At 34.4% G+C, this 20,824-nt stretch overlaps 1 protein-coding gene across 3 annotated transcripts in view; it reads right to left on the reverse strand.

Annotated features, from left to right (window-relative positions):
• The window catches only part of jvl (javelin-like), a 360,284-nt gene that overhangs the window by 63,773 nt on the left and 275,687 nt on the right, over window positions 1-20,824 (reverse strand). For all 3 annotated transcript variants that reach the window (XM_081726901.1, XM_081726897.1, XM_081726905.1), the window contains exon 3: window positions 10,741-12,522. In XM_081726901.1, the coding sequence (XP_081583027.1) occupies window positions 10,741-12,522 (1,782 nt within the window). The remainder of the gene's footprint in view (window positions 1-10,740; window positions 12,523-20,824) is intronic.

Raw genomic sequence — 20,824 nt, forward strand, 5'->3', positions numbered from 1 at the left:
ACAGTACGAGAAGTCCTGTTTTCATTCGGATATCACCTCTAAAAATAAAGTGGTATTTGCAACAGTGCAGTGATTTATGTATGTCTGAAAACATCTTTAATGTTGATGCTGATTTGAAATATTAACTAAAATAAGAAGATACTAAGTCAGCACTCGAAATCTGCAAAACTGAGTTGAGCAACATCGAAGCAATCAATTGCGAAAATGAATTTATTATACGGACTCCGTCCAGTGGAGGTAATGGCAATCGTACAGATATACTAGTATCCAGAGAATAGAGCACATCATTATGAACCAGTGTTTACTGAGTATTTCAAGGATCACTGATTGTTCCTAGCAGTTACTAACATATTACAAGTACTTTTAAATTACCCGAACGTTATGTATATTTATCGTTTACGTTAGTAACAAATTCCCGAAGCACTACCTGGATTCCCGCCCTTTATATTTACTCCTGCTTGAAGTCTCTCCACCTCAAATTTACAATTGAAAAGACACGTATAGAGTAATCTTTTTAAAATTCAGCACCGTTTGGATTCGAAATTTTTTATTTCAGTTATTGTGGCAAAAACTTTTCTATGAAGCAAAAACTTCCTTAGTCAGTGCTAGTTATTTTCTTTTTCACCTTTATTTTCATTCCTTGAAATGCAATATTACATGGTATATCCACCGATCCAGAAGACCCAATCAATCATCAAATATGAAATTTGTTAATTCTGCGGAAGCAAAATCTATATATACAGTATTTTACCTGCAGTTCCCAGAATTTTGAGAAAAAAAAAAAACTCACTGGCAGTTAGTTTGAGGTAGCTTCAATTTAGTATGTAGAACATACTCAAGGGAAGAAAAAAAAAAAAAAAACAGGACTTTAAATATTACTGGCTGTTTAGACCAGCATTACACAAGATTTACTAGGATAGGGATAGGAATTAGGAAGGCTCCGCCATTCCTTTCCTGTGATCTAAATTATTTCTTTCTCCTCTCGAAGCAGAAAAAAAAAAAATGTTCAAATCTCCAATATGCTTCTGAAAACATATTAAGAATCTAGAAACTGTGTCATCGACCCATCTCCAGCTTCTTTCTAACGGTTCATTACGCAATATGATGTTGAAGAAATACGCGAAATCCCGAGAGAAGATTCATCTGGAACTTTAGATTGTGAGAAAAAGGAAGTTGTGGCTGCGAAAGCTAAGAGATTTTCGTACTGCCATCTCCTGCTCGAAACGCACTGGAGAGGAAAAAATGCCTGAGAATACTTTCCATTTCTTTTCTGCTCCACTGGCTCTTGTTGATAGGCAAGCCAACACAATTACACGATAAGAGTTTCTCTACGAATCTACAATGCCTACGTGGTATTTAGACCTGTAATTAGTGCTTTGTGTAATTAACAATTTATACTTTGTGATAGTAAAACGTTAGAAAGATAGTTCTTAAAAATAAATAAACTCTGTACAACTAAAGAACGTAAATAACAATTTATAAACAAACTGTTGATAGTAGTGAAAGGATGACTACGACTTGTATTTTTATCTCAAAACTTTCCACACTTCATGAGACAATATGCAAGTTGTATTTACAAAGTTAAACTTTACATCTGGTGCAACAAGGGTAGTAATTAACAGTCCCTCTTACAAGGAAAATATTTTAATTCATATGAGGATAGTACTAGTTAGTAAGAAATTTGCAGGATTATAAATAGCATTTCAATATGTATATGAAATTTATCGCATAACTTCCATCCATGGCCAGAAAATAATATTTTATTTCTTGGTAAGTTTAATTATAGTCCGAATTTTCTTTTATCATCTGTATTAATAACTATTCCTCTCTCCACTGGGCCTTTCAAAAACTGTTAGTATACATGAATTTTATAATTAAGCTTTGCTATATTGAAATAACTGCTCTCGATTAGCTTAATGACAGAAATGAGAAACATTCAGAATTTTAAAAATAATTCAACTTTATTTTACTGATATACGTACGTTGTAAAATTGGTGTAACTGACGGAGTATTGGAAATAAACATAGAAAAAAAATCGCTAAAGTTGAGACCACAGCATGAATCTGATGAATTTAAGGTAGGTGGATATAAAAAGTCGCATCTGCAGATAACGAGATGAATATAAAACTTACTTTCTATATCGCAATTACGATTTCAAAAATAGTTCCTACCAGGGACGTACGCAGAAAGTGGGTCCTGGGCGGTCAGGATCCGTTCCCAAAATCTCGACTTTTCTGTAAATTTAGTCTAATTTTAGGAGTGATTTTTCAAATTTTAATATAATTTATTCTTATATTGCATTTGGACCCCCTCTCCCGAAATGAATTCTTGTGTACGTGCCTGATTCCTACATCAAATATAAACACACACATTATGAATCATTTGATATATCAATAAAATTCAAGCTAAATATTCAATTCTATATCTCCGTTTCGTAAGCCAACTACGCCAAATAAAATAAGGAAATTCATCCAAACAGAAGTACAGAATCAATGGAAAACATACCTACTCATAGAAATACAGATTTCTCACAAGGAAACTGTCAAACTCGTAATACTATATCTGTCAATTTTGTATTTTTTTATTTTATTTGGTACATTTTACGAAACATGGTAAAATTGGTGCTCCGTGGCGTTCTGATAGTGGGAAATAAAGAATTTTGCATGTAAGTACTGTCTGGGGGGGGGGGGCAACTTTACTCTGAACAGATGGATTTTATGTCATTTACAGCCATATATGGAGTGGAGTACATATTGTACACACATTCCGAACTGCTACCTGCAGTAGTATAGTGGTACAGATTGCAGACAACGTCAGATCGGAGCTCTATTAAGTTACAAAATAAAATGTGTTAAAAGTAATTCATTCCAGATTCGTTTGTAGCTTGCTTTTGTTGTTTTCAATTACTAACACAGTGTAGAATGGAGAGTAAATATTTTCAAATTCTTACATGCTAAAACTGGCAGTACAAACTCTCATACAAAATTAGACTTCGTCTGTATAGAAGGTATTTCTGTTCTAGAATGTTTGGTTTGCACAATTTCGAGAAGAATGACCAAAGACTCTAGTACGTACAATGGATAAAAAATCTTTGACATTGAGTTCAACATCGACCGAATTCAATTTTGTTCTGGCGATTATTTGTTCTAAAAGGGTAACCATTCTTTATTACAAGATGTAATAATCACTCTTTATTGCAGATTAAGTGTTTAGAAGAAAGAAAGAAAAAAAAACTAAAATTATTGCCTTTTCATGAATATCCGCATTTTATATATATATATATATATATATATATATATATATATATATATATAATTCACATCCGGACAGGAACTAACATATATTCCTAAAATGCTATAATGATGCAGATGTCCGCGAACATCCGCATGCCCGCAGATTTCTACTGATTATTCAATTTTCGTGATACTCGAGAAAAAATGTGAAACTGGATGTAATTAATAATGATGGTACACATACGCAAGACATTTATTTCTGTAACACCCTAGTGGCTGTATCAGTTAATGTCTTTGTGGTGGACGAACACCGTGTGCGTGTGTTTTCTCGGGGTTCTTCCGTTTCCTCCAACTTTCTTCATTTCTCATCATCGCCGTCTCCTTTAGCGTAGCCGGCATAAACCTGGGCATTAACTCATTTCATGAGTTAATGTGCACGTCTTCGGCGTGGAAGGTCCGAATTCAATTTCCCATAGGAGCTTATGGATATTTTGAGTTGGATATCAAATGAAAACGTTCGGCAAGAGGACTTCAAAATATAGGATTTTATAAAGGATTAAAAAAAGTAAAAAGATTAAGAAATCGCTTATTACATATAACTTTTCTCGAACGTATTCGACGAAATCTATCATTGGTTTTACGTTGTCGGATTTTTTAAGCAAGTGATAAACTTGTTATATTTGAATGATCTGAATTCAAACGTGGTCACGTGGTTTCACATACATTCGATAGTATAGCTAGAAATTAGAGACTACCTGTGAAGAAAACAGTGCTGTATCTATGTTACAGCATGTTCCACAACGCAAGTGAAGCATTAACCATGGAATAGCGGTACATCCGACTTTCAGAAACACACCATAAAAACTGTCCACTTCACACGTCGTTGGTTTGTTATGATCAAAACACGACACGCCGTAAGAGGTACCGTATTGTTGTTCAGTTTCTATATCAACGGATATATTTTCTTCTTTACTGTGTGTTACAACTTATAAACAGTAATTTATCTATTATTATTGTACTCGGTGTACTTCGACCTGCTTCTTCATCATTTATACTGCTAATTTCCATAGAGCGAACACAGGCAACAGTACTACAGGTACCAGTAATATTAGAAGAATAAAATGGACCGAAATCTTCAAGTTTTACGTTTTATGATTATGCCCTTTAGGTTGAAGAAAACAGGCGACTAATGAAAGTTCAAGATTAGGAAGAAATCGTTGGAATGAGAACGTGGGAGGAAATGGGAGAACTCGAGAAAACCTCAAGAACATCATGATCTACACAAGCTGTTATGGCCTGGGATCGAACCCGGGAATCCTCGCATAAGAGATGAGCATTTATCACTGATCCACAGTGAACGCCAACATGAAAAAGGTTCATTAATTTTTTAAACGAAGGACAAATACTTCTCTGCTATTATTCTTGGATAAATACTTGAGGGCAATTTCCTAATCATCAGTACCCCTTAACCTCTGAACATAATCGTAGGACTATACTATTTTGAAAAGCCCTGTTGTCCTTTCTAGTCTTGCTCTGCACTGACGCAATGTTAGAATTTTTGGTAGGTATAACCTCGATAGAAAGAATTGAATCCTTCCTGGCGATGTGATTCTACTAATTTTTCTCGGGTTATCAGCCAGGTGAAAATATTGACTTCCGACGTTTCGAATGCAGACATTGCATTCATCTTCATTCACAATCTCTGATGATGAATGCAATGTCTGCATTCGAAACGTCAGAAGTCAATATATTTTCGCCTGACTGATAGCCCGAGGAAACTTACTAGAATAAGCACAACAGTTCTCAAAAGTTTAGAATATACTAACCATGTTATACTCAGCATTTCGTAAATTTAAGGTGGGTATATGAAAGACTATAAAAATATTAGGTGGGTATACGCCGCATATGCTCCTGTTGGGGGGGCATGGTGGCTCAGTGGTAGAGAGCTTACCTCTGGTGCATGGGATCACTGGTTCGATCCCCGGTCAAGTTAGTTTGTGGTGAACGATCTCGTGCTCGTGGGTTTTCTCGGAGTACTTCCGTTTCCTCCCACTTTCTCATTCTACCAATTCTTCCATCATCATTAATTTCCTTTAATCATCGTCTGTCTTAATCTAACGGGCATAATCGTGAGATGTTAAACTCTAAGATTTTTTTTAATTAAAAAAAAAAAAAAAAAAAACATTCATGTTGCTCTGTCACTATCAGCCACAAGATCTACCTCAAAAGTTCATTCTATCAACATTATCAGATTTCTGCTGTTAGCTGTAGAAGCAGCTCCGTAGCCAGAACAGTAACGCACGGGACCAAGATAATTTTTGGGAGGGAAGGGGATGACTAATTTACTTTACATGCATACATACCAACAAAGTGAAAGTTACACGGGGCTGAAAATGGTCGCAAGGGAGGAAGAGCTCCGTTTCTTTCGGTACGGACCTGTGTACAGATGTAATAAATAGTAGTGCCATATTCTCCTGGTTTTTGGTAGTAATTTTTTGCTCCTAAATTAGTAAATTAGTAACAATTTTGATAGGTTGAAAGACTGGACAAACAATTTGCATAATTTACCTAAGTGTAAATTCATGGAAATCATAGTGTTGCTTCGTATGTTCCAATCATATCTGACACTAGGAACCGCTTGCTACATTCTCCTGGAGGGAAGAGACCAGAGTAATGGCCTAAGTTCAATATAATTGAAATGCTCTTTTCTCACGTTGGTGATTAAATAGATGATAATAATAGTAGATAATGATTAAATAGATGCATAGTTTTAGACATTTTGTTTTTCCAAACCTAAAAAATATCGATGCTGTACAATAATCATACGAACTAGTAAGATTCAACTGGATGCTGAAGTATACCTTCATCGAATTTATTGCGACAGTAGCAGCACGATGTTTAATAAGATGCAACCTAAACTTATGCATATAACTCACACTTTACTTTATAGCCTACTTTATTATAATATTGTCCGAAGAAAGAACTTACACCAATGAAGAATGAAATAAATTCCTTCGGTTTAACGTACCACGATTATGCCTGTTAGGCTAAGGGAGACTGATAATGTAGGCAAGTGAATGATCGAAGAATTGGTGAAATGGGAATGGAAGAAGAAAGGGAGTACCCAGAGAGAAAACGCATGGAAAACTTATACCAATCAATATACGTATTACATCCACTTGAACAAAATGGCATGGTTTAGGGTAAATTCTTATGCGTAGTTTTCGAGAAAATCAAAGAAAATATGACGCTAAAAAGTGTGTCTTTTGTTGCTTATAATAATAATAATAATAATAATAATAATAATAATAATAATAATAATAATAATAATAATAATAATAATAATAATAATAATAATAGATATTTTTTATCTTTCTGGAACTAGCTATTTATTTATGTACTGTATATACTATATAAAACCTGTACGTAGCAAATTTCGTCTATTGTTTTTTCTCTTCTTCTAAGAGAAACATATACTCTCAACGGTAACGTACACATTATATGCAAGGAATGTCTCAAAATAAATTAATGTAATAAACAAGCTAAATAGATGAATACAGTATTAAGTCAAAGTTTTAGGATGTTGCACCATGTATTTCTCTAACCCTTGTTTCTGTGCTTCTGCTGTACATCTGGCAGTTTAAAAATGGATTCCCTTCTGCATCTCTCAAAACTAAGTGACTGTTATACAGTATATTCAGGTTCTCAGAAAACTAAGAATCGTCAAATATCAAATTTTATGCCTTTAAGTGCTACGGTTTAAAGAAACGTATAAGGGTAGTTGATCTTTTTCATATCTTGCGCCTTCTATTACGTCAAAAAAAAAAAAAAAGAAAAGAAAAAGAAAAAGAAATCTTAAGTTTTACATCCCACGATTATGCCAGCTAGGCTAAAGGAGACTGTGCTTATGAGAAATGAATGAGATGGTGGAATGAAGAAAGTGGAAGGAAACGGGAGAACCCCGAGAAAATCCCCACACACGGTGTTTGTCCACCATAAAGTTTACTTGGCGGGAGCTGGGATTGAACCTAGGACCCCAAGCACCAGAGGTGAACGCTCTATCACTGAGCCACCGTGGACCGCACGTTATTAGTCACTTCTATGCAATTCAAACATGACTATGTGACTTTACTAATTCTGAAATTTCAGAGAATACGTATATTGGTGTAAATGTCACTAAAATTGATGTTATAGTTTTTTTAATCATTGATAACCTTGTATACATTTGGAGTAATTCGGGAAAGCTGCTGCTTCTGGAAAATTATGAAACAAGTTTGAAAATTGTAAAACAAGGACTATGAAGACCTTTTCAATTTTATAACATTTTTTTAAACAACTAATATGTGAAAAACAATCCACTCTTAACATAACACACACTAGTTAAGCTTTAAAAATGTAAAGAAAAAACTACAATCATTCCTTACAAATGGCGCTCAAATACAGTACATTTATTTAATTCACGTATTGTGCAATACCTCGTTCGTGAAAATACCGATTGGAGATATGCAATTATGAAACATGGCGTCAACTTATGAACAATAAAATATTACGGATCATCTCAACTAATTTAATACAGAATTTCAATTGAGCAAATGAATTGTACTTACTTCCGCGACTTTAAAAAATACCATTGTGGTGTTAACTTAGAGTGACATTTACAGTTATTTTGAAAAATGTAAACTTGCAGGATATTTTTTTTTAAATTGTAAATGACTCAAGTATTGCATTTGGATGCACCACATTACTACTACTTTAAAATTTACTTGTTAAAATTGAAAAATTCATTTGGAAATATTAAAAACTACGAGTATTTTTAAACAATATCGAATAGAATAAAATAATCAAGTGTTCGAAAAATAATAACTGAATCAAGTGTTCGAAAAATAATAACTGAATCAAGTGTTCGAAAAATAATAACTGAATCAAGTGTTCGAAAAATAATAACTGAATCAAGTGTTCGAAAAATAATAACTGAATCAAGTGTTCGAAAAATAATAACTGAATCAAGTGTTCGAAAAATAATAACTGAATCAAGTGTTCGAAAAATAATAACTGAATCAAGTGTTCGAAAAATAATAACTGAATCAAGTGTTCGAAAAATAATAACTGAATCAAGTGTTCGAAAAATAATAACTGAATCAAGTGTTCGAAAAATAATAACTGAATCAAGTGTTCGAAAAATAATAACTGAATCAAGTGTTTGAAAAATAATAAATGAATCAAGTGTTTGAAAAATAATAAATGAATCAAGTGTTTGAAAAATAATAAATAATAGATGAGTCAAGTGTTTGAAAAATAATAGATGAATCAAGTGTTTGAAAAATAATAAATAAATCAAGTGTTCCGTAACTTTTACTGCTTTTCTTTTAAAATATTTTTTGCAAAATAACAGAAATTAATACAATGTGATAGTAAGAGCATGCTGTATGGATGTGTAAAAAGAAAAAGTTTCCTTCCTTTGAAGACTGAACAGCATATAATGATGTTCATAATAGATATATACGGATGTTATTTCCTGTTTTATATAAATTGGCAAGGTATATTGTAGTTACACGCTTGCTTTGATATCTAGTTCACAAGCTTAATGTGAATTTTGAAGTTACTTGCGTCGAGATTTGTTTATGAATACGAACTTCTGCAAACGAATACGTGAAATCTGTAAACAAATAAGGAATGCCAAGTACACTACACGGATTTAAAAAGCTCATTTGAAAATTTAACAGTAGCTTTGAATGGACTGTAGAGACCGTAATCTTTCATTTCAGTAATTAAAAACGAAATAACCAGTTAGGGGAATAAAAACAAGAATAACGATAGGCTGGTTATTATTCCTTTTCCCCAGATTTTCGTGTGAATATTTTATTATAAATATTACAACATATAATATAAATCAAGGAATCTTAAATTGTTTTGCCTACTTTTTAATATTATGTTCTATTACCGCGATCTTATAGTTCACATCGTTATGAGTTCTTCTTTAGGTAAAAAAAAAAAAAAAAAAAAAAGTGCAAAGGCTGTAAATGGCCCTTAAAGTTGTAAGTCGTTGTAATCCTACTCCAAATAAACTGATTTTATTAAAATCTTGTTCAATGGATTCATCTTTGTTGAGATCTATTAATATTAAACTAATATTTTTTCTTTTAATTGTTCATTTGAGATTCAACATAGTTTTAAAGCATGAAACTGTATGAGATAGGAATTCACTAAAAATGGGATCCAAACTACTACTTGAATTCTATTCGAGGTTTGTATCCACTAATAATCTGATCCGGCACAAAGCTCGCGTGTTAGTCATTATTGGCTACCATCAGTTAGCACGAATCTGCGACTGATTTTGCTTTTGGGTGTATACTATGAACGTCAGTGTTTAGCTTCGGTTGTTGCAAATTCACTAAAAACAAAGCGCTCTTTTAAAAGTAAATACTTGCCATCAACTCTTACTTGTACCCGGAAATGATTACATCTAAGAAGGCCTACACCAAAATGAAATGGTAATGTGTTAATTTTGATAGGAAAGCTGTGGTTCATTAAATTCGAATCACGTTACATTTATCACGTAACTGATCGTCGACTTTGGACTGGCTTCAGTTTCAATTAACTGGACGGATTTCGATTTGGTCGTAAGTCGGCCAGGTAATTGATTACTATACAGTACAACATAAAAGACTATTTTGATCAATAGTCTGCCGACGATTTGGGGAGTAAGAATTTGTACAAAATTTCGTCGCACGAGCTCTCACGAATTAAGTAAATTAACTGATGTTCATTGATATGTTACTCACGTCCTATTCCTATGAATAATATACATTATATCGCAATGTAACCAATTAGTCGTTATTAATTACATTTCAATTATTTTATAAAATAGTGATGTTCTTTTACTAAAATTGTATAATCGTTGAAACAGCAGTTTTTCTATATTAGTGACATTATTATTATTAGTATTGTTATTATAGGTCTTCGATAATAACCATTTAACCTAACCTTTACAACCGGTCGTACGTGCGGACGGTCGTAGGTTGACAATTAACTGTATTACTGAACAATGGATAGAAAGATTGAGAAACTTATTGTTATGATGTTATTGACTTTCCCGCCATTTGTTCCAACTCACTCACTATCTATAAATAACACAAATATTACAGCTGTTATTTTTATCATAATTGTATGTTTTAAATCATGGAAAGTGCTAATCAAAGTAATATAATACTGGAGCTAAAGAACACATTTTATTACAAACTTCTCTCCTAGCAGGAGTATCAGCCTGTCCTTACCATGTAAAATTACGAAAACTAATTTCAAGGTACGGTGATCTGTTATGGGTGGAAGCTTCGTAAGCAAGCAACACTGTAACAAAGTTTATTTTTTTCCTCCGTGAAAGTTATTATTGCCTCTTTAAATATTACGGTCAGTGCATTTAAACAGTAAACTGAACAATGTTTTGCAGTTATTTGAAACATAAGCAAGCAGCATCATAGTAAATAATATAAAAGTTTTCGGTACTCACCTCGTTTTCCATAACAACTGTTAGTAAGTGTCGTTGGAGTTCGAGAACGTTGTACTCCTTGAGAATGGCAGCTATTTTCACTTTATTAGGCTTCACTCCTTTCACCATCTTCTTAAGCTTATTAGGTACACTAACCACGCCATCTAACCTTCCTAAATGTTCAACTTTGCACTTAGGTTCAACTAATTGACTGGACGGATTATTTGATTGTTCCTTTTCTTGTCTTTCACAACTACCGAACAATTGAATTTCATCGTAATAGTCTTCGGTCGAAGTCGATCTTTCCACTTTCAACCTAGGTTGTTGGATATCACGGCACACTGGCTGAAAACAAGATGGCCTACCCTGACCTCCGATTTGAGCATGACTAGAATTACTAGGAGCTGTCGCTGCTGCTGATAAAGGTTTTGCACAAGTTCTACTAGCCGCCGGCACTACTACTAAGTCACTTCCATTATGCACTTTACCTGGGGTTCCTAACACAACACCTGTTCTTATTTTTGCTAGAGGCACAGATAGTAACCTCTTACACGGACTGTTCGTACTGCTATTGGCACAACTTTCCTTGCCATCACTACCTATGCTGGCCTTTCGACTACCACTAAAACCGACACCACTACTAGCACCACTAACACTACCACAAGCACTTGGTTGATTCGACAACATATCCTTCACAGAAGCACTGCTGTCTCGTCTGGAAGAGGAACTTCCTGTTCTCACAAACTGCAGATGCAAATCATGGATCCGACTGTTAAGCTCAGACTTTTGAGTGACTGCGGCTTTTAATTGCTCTTCCAATTCCTGTTTTTGAGACAACAGTTGTCTCATATCATTCTGCAGCTGAGATACTCGAACTTGGGCCTGAAGAGTTTCTGCTTCCATTTCTGTGACCTTGTCCAAAAGTAGGTCACGCTCTTGGCGTAATCTCTGGACCTCCACGGTGACACTATCCATTGTCCTATGTCCGCCACTAATAGACACAGTATCTCTCCGGCCACCATCACTCCCACAAGGTAAAGTCCGATCCACTGCTGAACTACTATTATTTGCTGCATCATCCATCCATTCTGGCCCAGCAGTCTGAGCCATACCCACACCAACAACTTTCGTGTTGTCCACGATTTCACCTTGTAGACGGCACTGCTCTTCCTCAAGCTTCTGTTGTAAGTGTTCCACTTCTTGGCGCAATCGAAGGCCTTTTCGCTGGATAACGTCCAGTAGATTCCAAAGCTCGTCTTCACCTGACAGCAGCGTACTTCCCACTCCACTAAGTAAGAGTCGAGGATCCGCTTGGGTAACTTCCGGACCAACAGCAGCCGCCGCCGAAGCTCCTGTCTGATGGTTATTGGGCCACGACTCCGGCCACCTAACAACATCTGCAGATCCACTAGACTTTACTACATTTGGGCTAAGCAATGTGCTGGAACTATGATGTTCTTTTGTTTCAGTACTGAACCCAGAATCTTGAACGGTGCTTCCAGACGTTGTTGCACCATCCCCACTTTTAGGTTGCTTCCGAACTAAAAGACGACCATCTCCAAGGACAACTCCTCCAGTTCCACTGCTGCTATTTGCTCTTGGTGCTGATTCCGCCGATGAATCATCCGCCATTGCCCCATCCGGTGGTTTATCTGTAGCACGTTCTTTTGGATGTAATTTTCGACGCACACGGACTCCTGACCCATCTCTCCGAGGGGTCGGCATTTTCGACCGCAAGTGCGGAAATGTGTCCATGACCAGGTCCCTGAATTCCAACAATGCTCCAACTTCATTCTGTAGCTCCTGCAACGAGAAAAATAAGAAGCGAAAATAAGCGAACTGAGTACGCATCTACAAGCATGACTAACCAAGTGAGCATTACGTTAAAACAACTACCCATGTCTTAAAATGTCTCGCCCTTCCTTTAGTCTGTTCGTGTCAACTTATAATTACCACCTTCTGTGACGTGGGATTGTTGTAATTATTTCCTTTGAAAATAACGTTAAATAATACAGTACACGCATTAAATTGAGAATGCTACAGAAACCTATATACGTATATTTTAAATATCAACTTATGTGTATATATCTTATTTATGTTTATTTTATATTTTAACACCAGCTTTATCCCAAAATACTTAAAAGTTTGAACATATGCACAATATCATAGGTTACATTCTTAAGACATTAAATAGAATTCATTTGCCACCAGTTGACGAAAGACTACAGAAAATCTATGACCACTTAATGAGGAAAAAAAGTTCAATTTCCGATTTAAAACAACACATATATTCCACATAATTTTCAATATTCTATCTCTGGTATTCCATTCATTTCATTTATTTTATTTTAATCTTACATTTCAAACGCACTGACTGCGACAAAGTTCAATTAATTTGAGAATTATTGTACAAATATTGTCGTATAACTTTGTTACATTTTATCATTTTATATTTCAATATGAAACAATCAAACACTGTTATAGTTTGTGGTTTCCTTTAAATTTATAATATAACCATTTTCTTTATTATTCCCGTAACATATTCCAAATATCATTCAATTTCAAATCTTTCTCTCTATTCAATTTCTATCACGTAATTTTATTTCTATTGTTTAATAATCATTCGTACCAGAAAGAGAGTCGGCGCATAATCGACGCATTTCCAAATAAAATTTTATGTCGCTGTTCTGATCCATGTCGCGCTAATACTGACTTTTCTATTATATATATATATATATATATATATATATATATATATATATATATATATATATATATATATATATATATATATATAATTCCTCACATCTAGGTTTAGTCGTAGACCCTGTTTGCATTTGAAGCGTAAGTTGAAATAAAATAAATGGAAACGGATGAAATACCAAAAACTGAACTTTTTAAACTATAACATTATTGGGATATTTGTGTACAGCAGAATTAGATTCTATCTACATCAAAACTTGTAAGTATAATAGTGTGTAATGCACAGACACTTGAATTTCTTTCTTTTTTAAAACAAGCTCTCACTCAGTTGTAATTTCAGAAATAAAAATTTCCATGGATTTGAAATACATTCAAGGTATGAGTGTTATATATGGTTCTTTAATTACTTATTTCATAATTTACTTTTCACAATCTCTTCCAGTCTAAAAGAACAGAATTCTGAGGCATAAAATTCAAATAAAAAATAAATACATAAAACGGATCCTTGAGTTCAGCGAAAGGAAGTAATTTACTTTTATTTAACATATAAGATGAGGGTATTGTAACTTTCACTATATATAAAAAATAATTTCCACGAAAAGACATTTTTAATAGCTCACCACCACCCTTTAGACTGAAGGAAACCGGTGAAAATCAGAACGATGAAAGAATCTTAAAATCGAAGACAGCAAGGAGGAAACAGGTACCCCGAGAAAACTGAGGACTAGATGTTCACGATAAGTACACTTAGTCTAGGAATCGAACCAGATGCCCTTTGTACCACAGCTAAGCGCTCTACCTCTAAAACCGCCGTGCCTTTGGTGGCGTGAGTGAGTACAAACTGCTCCTTCAAAGATACAAAGGAACTTCTGTAAATGTACTGTCTAGCATCTGTGGATAGATAGAGATAATAATTCCTCTTGCTTAAATATATATTTCTAATACTGTATGATCCGTATTTATTAAACTAAATTTTGGTAGAAGCAAAAAAGAAGTCGTTCACCCTCTCTGAAAGAAAAAAAGTTGTAATGCGCCGCTATTGTATAGCTGAGCGACGCATTACAAACTGTTCTTGAGAATATTTAAGGGATAGTGGTCCGTACCGGATGATTTAAAACATTCCAAATCTAAAAGAAATTACATTTTTTCGAATCGTTTTTGGATAAACAAACTGAGATAAATATTATAGTAAAGAAGACGTTTTGTGAGTGAGTTTTGTGAGTAAGACGGGTTGGCAAGATGGCGTAGAATGTTTTACATCATAAAGCGTCATGCTCCTTAATTATTTCAACTTAATTATTAACAACAATTTCCATTCTGGACATAATATAGTGCATTACAATTTTTTATAGTGTTTTACATAATTTTTTGTATGTTCTACGCTTCTGCCTTCCTTTTTCAATAACAAACTAGTGTGGAAACAGAACTATCTGAAACAGGCCGATTCGTCCATTTTGGAACGGGCCATCTTTTTACAATTATAATACCAACAAGAAGATTTAAGACAATTTTAGTGAAACAGTCAACTTGGCCTTAGTGCTGTGACTTTAATTTTAAAATCTCCCGCACGGGAGATGCATAGATAGATAGATAGAGTTAAGTAATATGCATTGTAAAAATATGTGTCTTTAAAATTTGTGAGCCTCGGATCGAACATCGACGCTATCCGAACTGTAGTTCGTATATAATATTGTGATTAAAATTAAAACCATCAGATAGTACAATGAATAATATTTTTTAACGCAGAGTAATGGATAATTAGCTGGATGATGATGCCTACATGTATATGTTGATATGTGATCCTAGTGCCTTATTACTAAATTCAGCCCTTGACAATATAAAGTGATAAATATAATAATAATAATGGAATAAATATTGAAAATAAGTGTGGGGGTATGTTTAGTACAAGGGGTCCAAAAGCATGTAAAAACACAAAATTTACAGGAGAAATGAGTGATGCAAGTACTTAGACGTAACATAACGTAACCAAATATAACCTAACCTAACAAACTAACGTAAGCTAACCTGAACTAACCTAAACTCACGTAATATTAGTAGAAATAAGCAAAATTCTATCTTTTTTTGGAAATTTATGCGGGACTCCTACACTAATATAACATAAACTAAACTAACCTAACGTAACCTAAACTGGCCTAACCTAACTTAAACTAACTAACCCTACCCTAAACTAACCGAATGTGAACAGAAATTGCAAAAATTGTAACATTTATTAGAGAAAAGAGCTGGACCCCTTCTGCTAAACATAGGCCTAAGTGTGATTATATGTGATAAGTGTATGCTAATAATAATAATAATAATATGTAAATTGATGAAGAGGCTGATAAAAGAGTAACCGAATTAATCTTTAATTAAGTATATCTAGCACGTTGTTTATCGAATATCATCCAGTAAATAGTACAAGGAATCATATTCTGCATGTACGTTTGATATGGATAGTAGAAAACATAATATCCTTTACTGTGGAAGTCTCCATCAACACGCAGAACCTAAAATGTAAAAAACTACGAAATGTAATAACCCTTCTGCACTGTGGTGAAAGTGGGATACTACAAAGTCTTAGTCTTAGCTACGTACCACTAATTTAATGGTAGTAATGAACCGGGACCAAAAACTGTTCTTTTCGGAACTTCTACTACATCATCAAAATTTTGTCTTATACTCACACTGCTGCGAACTGACAAGGGTAAAGTTATAAAACTGAACTGTCTTATTATTAATGCCAGATTAGATACGCCTATAGATCCAAACATCTTATAGTTATGAAATTTGAAATAATCACTTGCGAACTATGAGGTACAACTTACTATAATTTTAACAAAAGTGTAATAGTGTCTGCTTTGATAACTAAGATCTGTGACATGTCTTTATATCATATATATATATATATATATATATATATATATATATATATATATATATATATAATGGCAGATCCAGGATATGATCAAGGGAGGGGCTAAACCATAGTTTGTGGCTTTATCCAGTGTAAAGTAGGATTGAAGCCCATTTTATCCAGTGTATACCTGAGCGTCAAGGGGGGCTATTGCCCCTATAACCCCCCTTGGATCCGCCCCTGTATATTATATATATATTATACTGTATATATAAAGTATGTCCTATAAATCACATTGCTGTTTTGATGTTTAATTCAAAAATATTACAGTCACACAATTGCAATAAGTATTATTCAAACGTACAGCTACTATGAGGACGTTTGCGCATATGTATTAATAACTTAATTATTTTTTTTTCTTGGATTAGTGTGGTTGGAGGTGGCAAACTGTATCCAGCTGAGATGAAGTCCAGTTTGAGATTTTTCACTCAGTTTTTAATTAATTTTTGGAAAAGACTCATTATATAATGGGTTGAGAATTTTCTTCTTTCTCCTGCTATGGACGTGAGTACAGCTAAAGGAAGTAATTTACTGTTCTTTAATATATACCACCTTCAATCACACAAGCTAAAAAAAATAAAATAAAATAAAAAATAAAAATAAGAAAAAAATAAAAAAAACTTAATCATAAGTGTCATAACTATTAGAACTTTGATTCATGAATACAATCATCATATTTATTACCTCTCTCAGTTTGGTCGATTTGACGCAATAAAAAAAAAATTACAAGGCATATATAGGTTAGCATCCAGTATTCTAAAGAATTCTAGACAATGAAGTGTGTGTTCCCTAATATCATTTAAAAGTTCAATTTATTTCATTTAAAAACGAGAAACAGGGAAGGGACACTTTACTACTAAAAAGTTAGTAATCATGCATATCTTATAGCAAAATTGGTGAGGGCAGCAGACATGGTCTGCATCAGCCAACTGCACCGAATTCAAGCCCCGGTCGTTAATAGGTCCTGTCCTTTATAACTTCGTTGTTGCAGAAGGACGAAAAGCACTCAAACCCGACCTTAAAATTCAAGACTATTTTGAAAATTTCACTTCATCTATTGAAGACCTGGGTGGAGAGAGAACAACAACATATTTTATGAAACTTCTACCCTTAAAATAAATTATATTATATATATTTATATATTAAGGGTAGAAGTTTCTTGCCAACAATTAACATTTTCAATTGAAAGAAAACTTCCCAGTCAAATATATGACACGAACTAGTAGTCTAAAGAATTCTTCGAGTCGTAATAATTTGATTAGTTAAGAAATCGAAAGCCATTGGAGACAAATAAAAAAAGGAGAAAATACACTGTTTAGGATACTATTGATGAAGAAACTGAAGTTTGAAGATTGATGGGAAGCCGAAGAAGGAACATAAGAAAACTAATTTAATATATAAAAACTGAGAAATCTTTAACCTTCTACGGCTGTGCCCTTTAGTGGGTCATCAATGAAAACTATGATGAAATAATTGATAGAATGATGTGGGAGGAAATGAGAGAAACATGAAGAAAATCCACGGACACGCGTTGTTAGCGAATTCACATGGTCTGAGATCGAACCAGTAACTCCACACGCCAGAGGTAAGCACTCTATCAGAGCCTCTATGTCCTCCCAAGAAAGAAAGAAAAAATAATTCATGATCAGCACTAACTCGTACATTAAAGATAAAGAGGCTGGTGGAGATCATGGTGCATGGAAACTTGCAAAATGCAGTACGTGACGTATCAGTGACAGAGTTTGTACTTATGGTAATTCTGATTTCAAGAGCCAACTTTCTACAATTCTTTATTTACACTTAATTCATGTAACGTATGATTCATATATTTCTCCCCTTATCCTGGCTGACTTACTATATCTTCCCTGTATTAGAAAACTTGTGCGAGTGAACTTATTTACTTGCTCTTGTTTTAACGATTGGAGCCAGTCTGACTTGTTCATTTACCAGCCGATAAAAACGTAAAAAGAAACTAAAGAGGTTATTATTTGATAGTAACTAAAATATTCATGTTCAGAAACTTACGTTAGTTGTTACAGAATCAAAGCAAATACATACTAGCTGCATTATTTTATCTTTTTATCACAGGATTTCACCTTATAGGTCAAGTGTCAAAATAAGTTAGTGAACGTGTTTGGAAAGTTATGTTACGTTTTATATTATATATATATATAAAAACGTAATGTAAGTAGTGATTACAGTTTTCTGCATTTTTCAGTAATTTTAATACAGACCCATAAACTTTCCGCACGCATATCCTAGTTTTTCAGGATTCAAAGCTTTAGCCTACTGAAATTCCCTACTGACCGAAGTTACGAGATATTGAATCAAAATGCAATACAATTTATAAGAGAAAAATGTAACATAGTAAACTTCAAAATTCATATTATCAGATAGTCACGGAATGATTGAAATAAAGTCATTTTATATACAGATCATTTCAAACACTATAGAAACGATTGCATCACAATTTACTGATTAGCAATGTATATTGCATATAGACATGAGTTGACTAGTTTGTGTCAATGCAGTTATCAGATATGAGAACTACAGCTTTCAAACTCAAAGTTCCCTATATTCAAATGCGCGCACATTTTTAAGAAAGTGCTTTAGAAGCAGCCTAAATCCTAAATCCACTCTCTTCCCAGTCTGCAAACATCTATGGCTTCAGAGTCCTTCCAACATATTTAAAAAGTTAATATTAAGATACGTATGTTTATCTACAAGACTAACCATGTGTGGTTAGCATCATTACTGGCTTCCACTGACTCAATGGGTAAGTTTTAATTGACCAATTTATAAAGTAATGATAGCACTAGGCTGCATCTACATAATATACACAAAATTTGATAAGTTCTAAAATAGATTTCGCCTTGATGTGGGCTGAAAACTTCGCATCATTGTTCTCATTCGTGAACAGCTTTGTATGCTAGGTTTATATGTTTGTCTCCAATCCTTTCGACAATGAGATCTCGAAAACCACAAGTGCTAGAAACGTGTCGTTTTCACTGGTAGATTCCAAATTTTGTAGATTGTCCAGTTCTAATTGAATATTTAAAAATACATAGCCGTTATTTCTTTATTGCATTTTTAGGGGTACACTGGAAATGTTGAAATTTTAAAAAAGTAAAGCATCTTATCCTACGAGTTATACATTTCAACACCTCATAGTTTTATACAGGGGTTGTATGTCTCTCAGGCATTTGTTACATGACCAAATGATAATGAAAAATTAAAGATAACCATTTCTCCAGTCTAAGATTAATCTTTATTGTTTGGAGTGTTTTGCCCAATGAATACAATATATCACTGACATTGTAATGTATTTGCTTATTACATACTGCATGCAAGAAAAAAAATATTGGTCATACATGATTTAGAAATTCCAACCTGAGGTAAGCTCAAATCTTGCAAACGGTACGAGATACTGAAAAAATAATCGAAAAAAATCTCCCCTTTATAGTACCTCTTGCAGATTTTCATCAAGGCGTCTTTCACTTGTGTCTGTAGAGGGACATGTACAGATATTGTGAGGAATGACATGGATTGATTGATTGATTTTGAGTTTTACGTCCCGTTCAGCAGCAAGGCTATATGAGACGTGGACCTACTGATTAACGTGGAATCCGAACCACTTGAGCTCCCGCCGGGAATCGAACCCGGGTCTCCCACGCCAAAGGCGCGTACGCTAACCGCTTAGCCACGGAGGAGCTCAGGAATGACATGGAGATTGATGCTCATATGTGAATGATGCGCTGTGTAGAGAGCGCAGGTTCAGCTAGTCTATATATTAAAATGCTAGGTATATAATTTGTTAGTGGCCAATCCTTTCGACAATGAGATCTCGAAAACCACAAATGCTAGAAACGTGCCGTTTTCGCTGGTCGATTTGAAATTTTGTGTAGATTTGCCAGTTTTCATTCAAATTTTGAAAAAACGTCTATCCTTTTATTCCACATTTTAGGCATCGTTTTGACCTTATTAGTTTAATATTGCCACTAGGACGTTAAGGTTGAGACCCTTGTGAAAGGCAACCAGTACAGAAGTTACGTACAGCGGGTTGATTTGACATTTCAGGCGCCTTGCTTCAATCTGAATGACAAAACCTATTGCAAGCTGGCAACTTCGAAGGTTGTGGACCCACAATGAAGCGTACTCTGATATGGAGTAAGAAAATATTTGTATTTCATATCATCTATCACTTATTCAAGTTTGCCACAAATTCCCCCCAACATACTGCATTTATATGTTTGTTTATAGCAATTCACTCCCTATAAGAGAGGTAGGGGGCGCGGTGGCTCAGTGGTAGAGCGTTCACCTCTGGTGCTTGGTTCGGGTTCGATCCCAGCCCCCGCCAAGTAAACTTTGTGGTGGACAAACACCGTGTTCGTGGGTTTTCTCGGGGTTCTCCCGTTTCCTCCCACTTTCTTCATTCCACCATTCCACTCATCTATCATCATCACCGTCTCCTTTAGCCTAACCGGCATA

This window comes from Thermobia domestica, chromosome 1 (genome assembly GCF_964235325.1).
Source record: "Thermobia domestica chromosome 1, izTheDome1.hap1.1, whole genome shotgun sequence".
Taxonomy (NCBI): Eukaryota; Metazoa; Arthropoda; class Insecta; order Zygentoma; family Lepismatidae; genus Thermobia; species Thermobia domestica.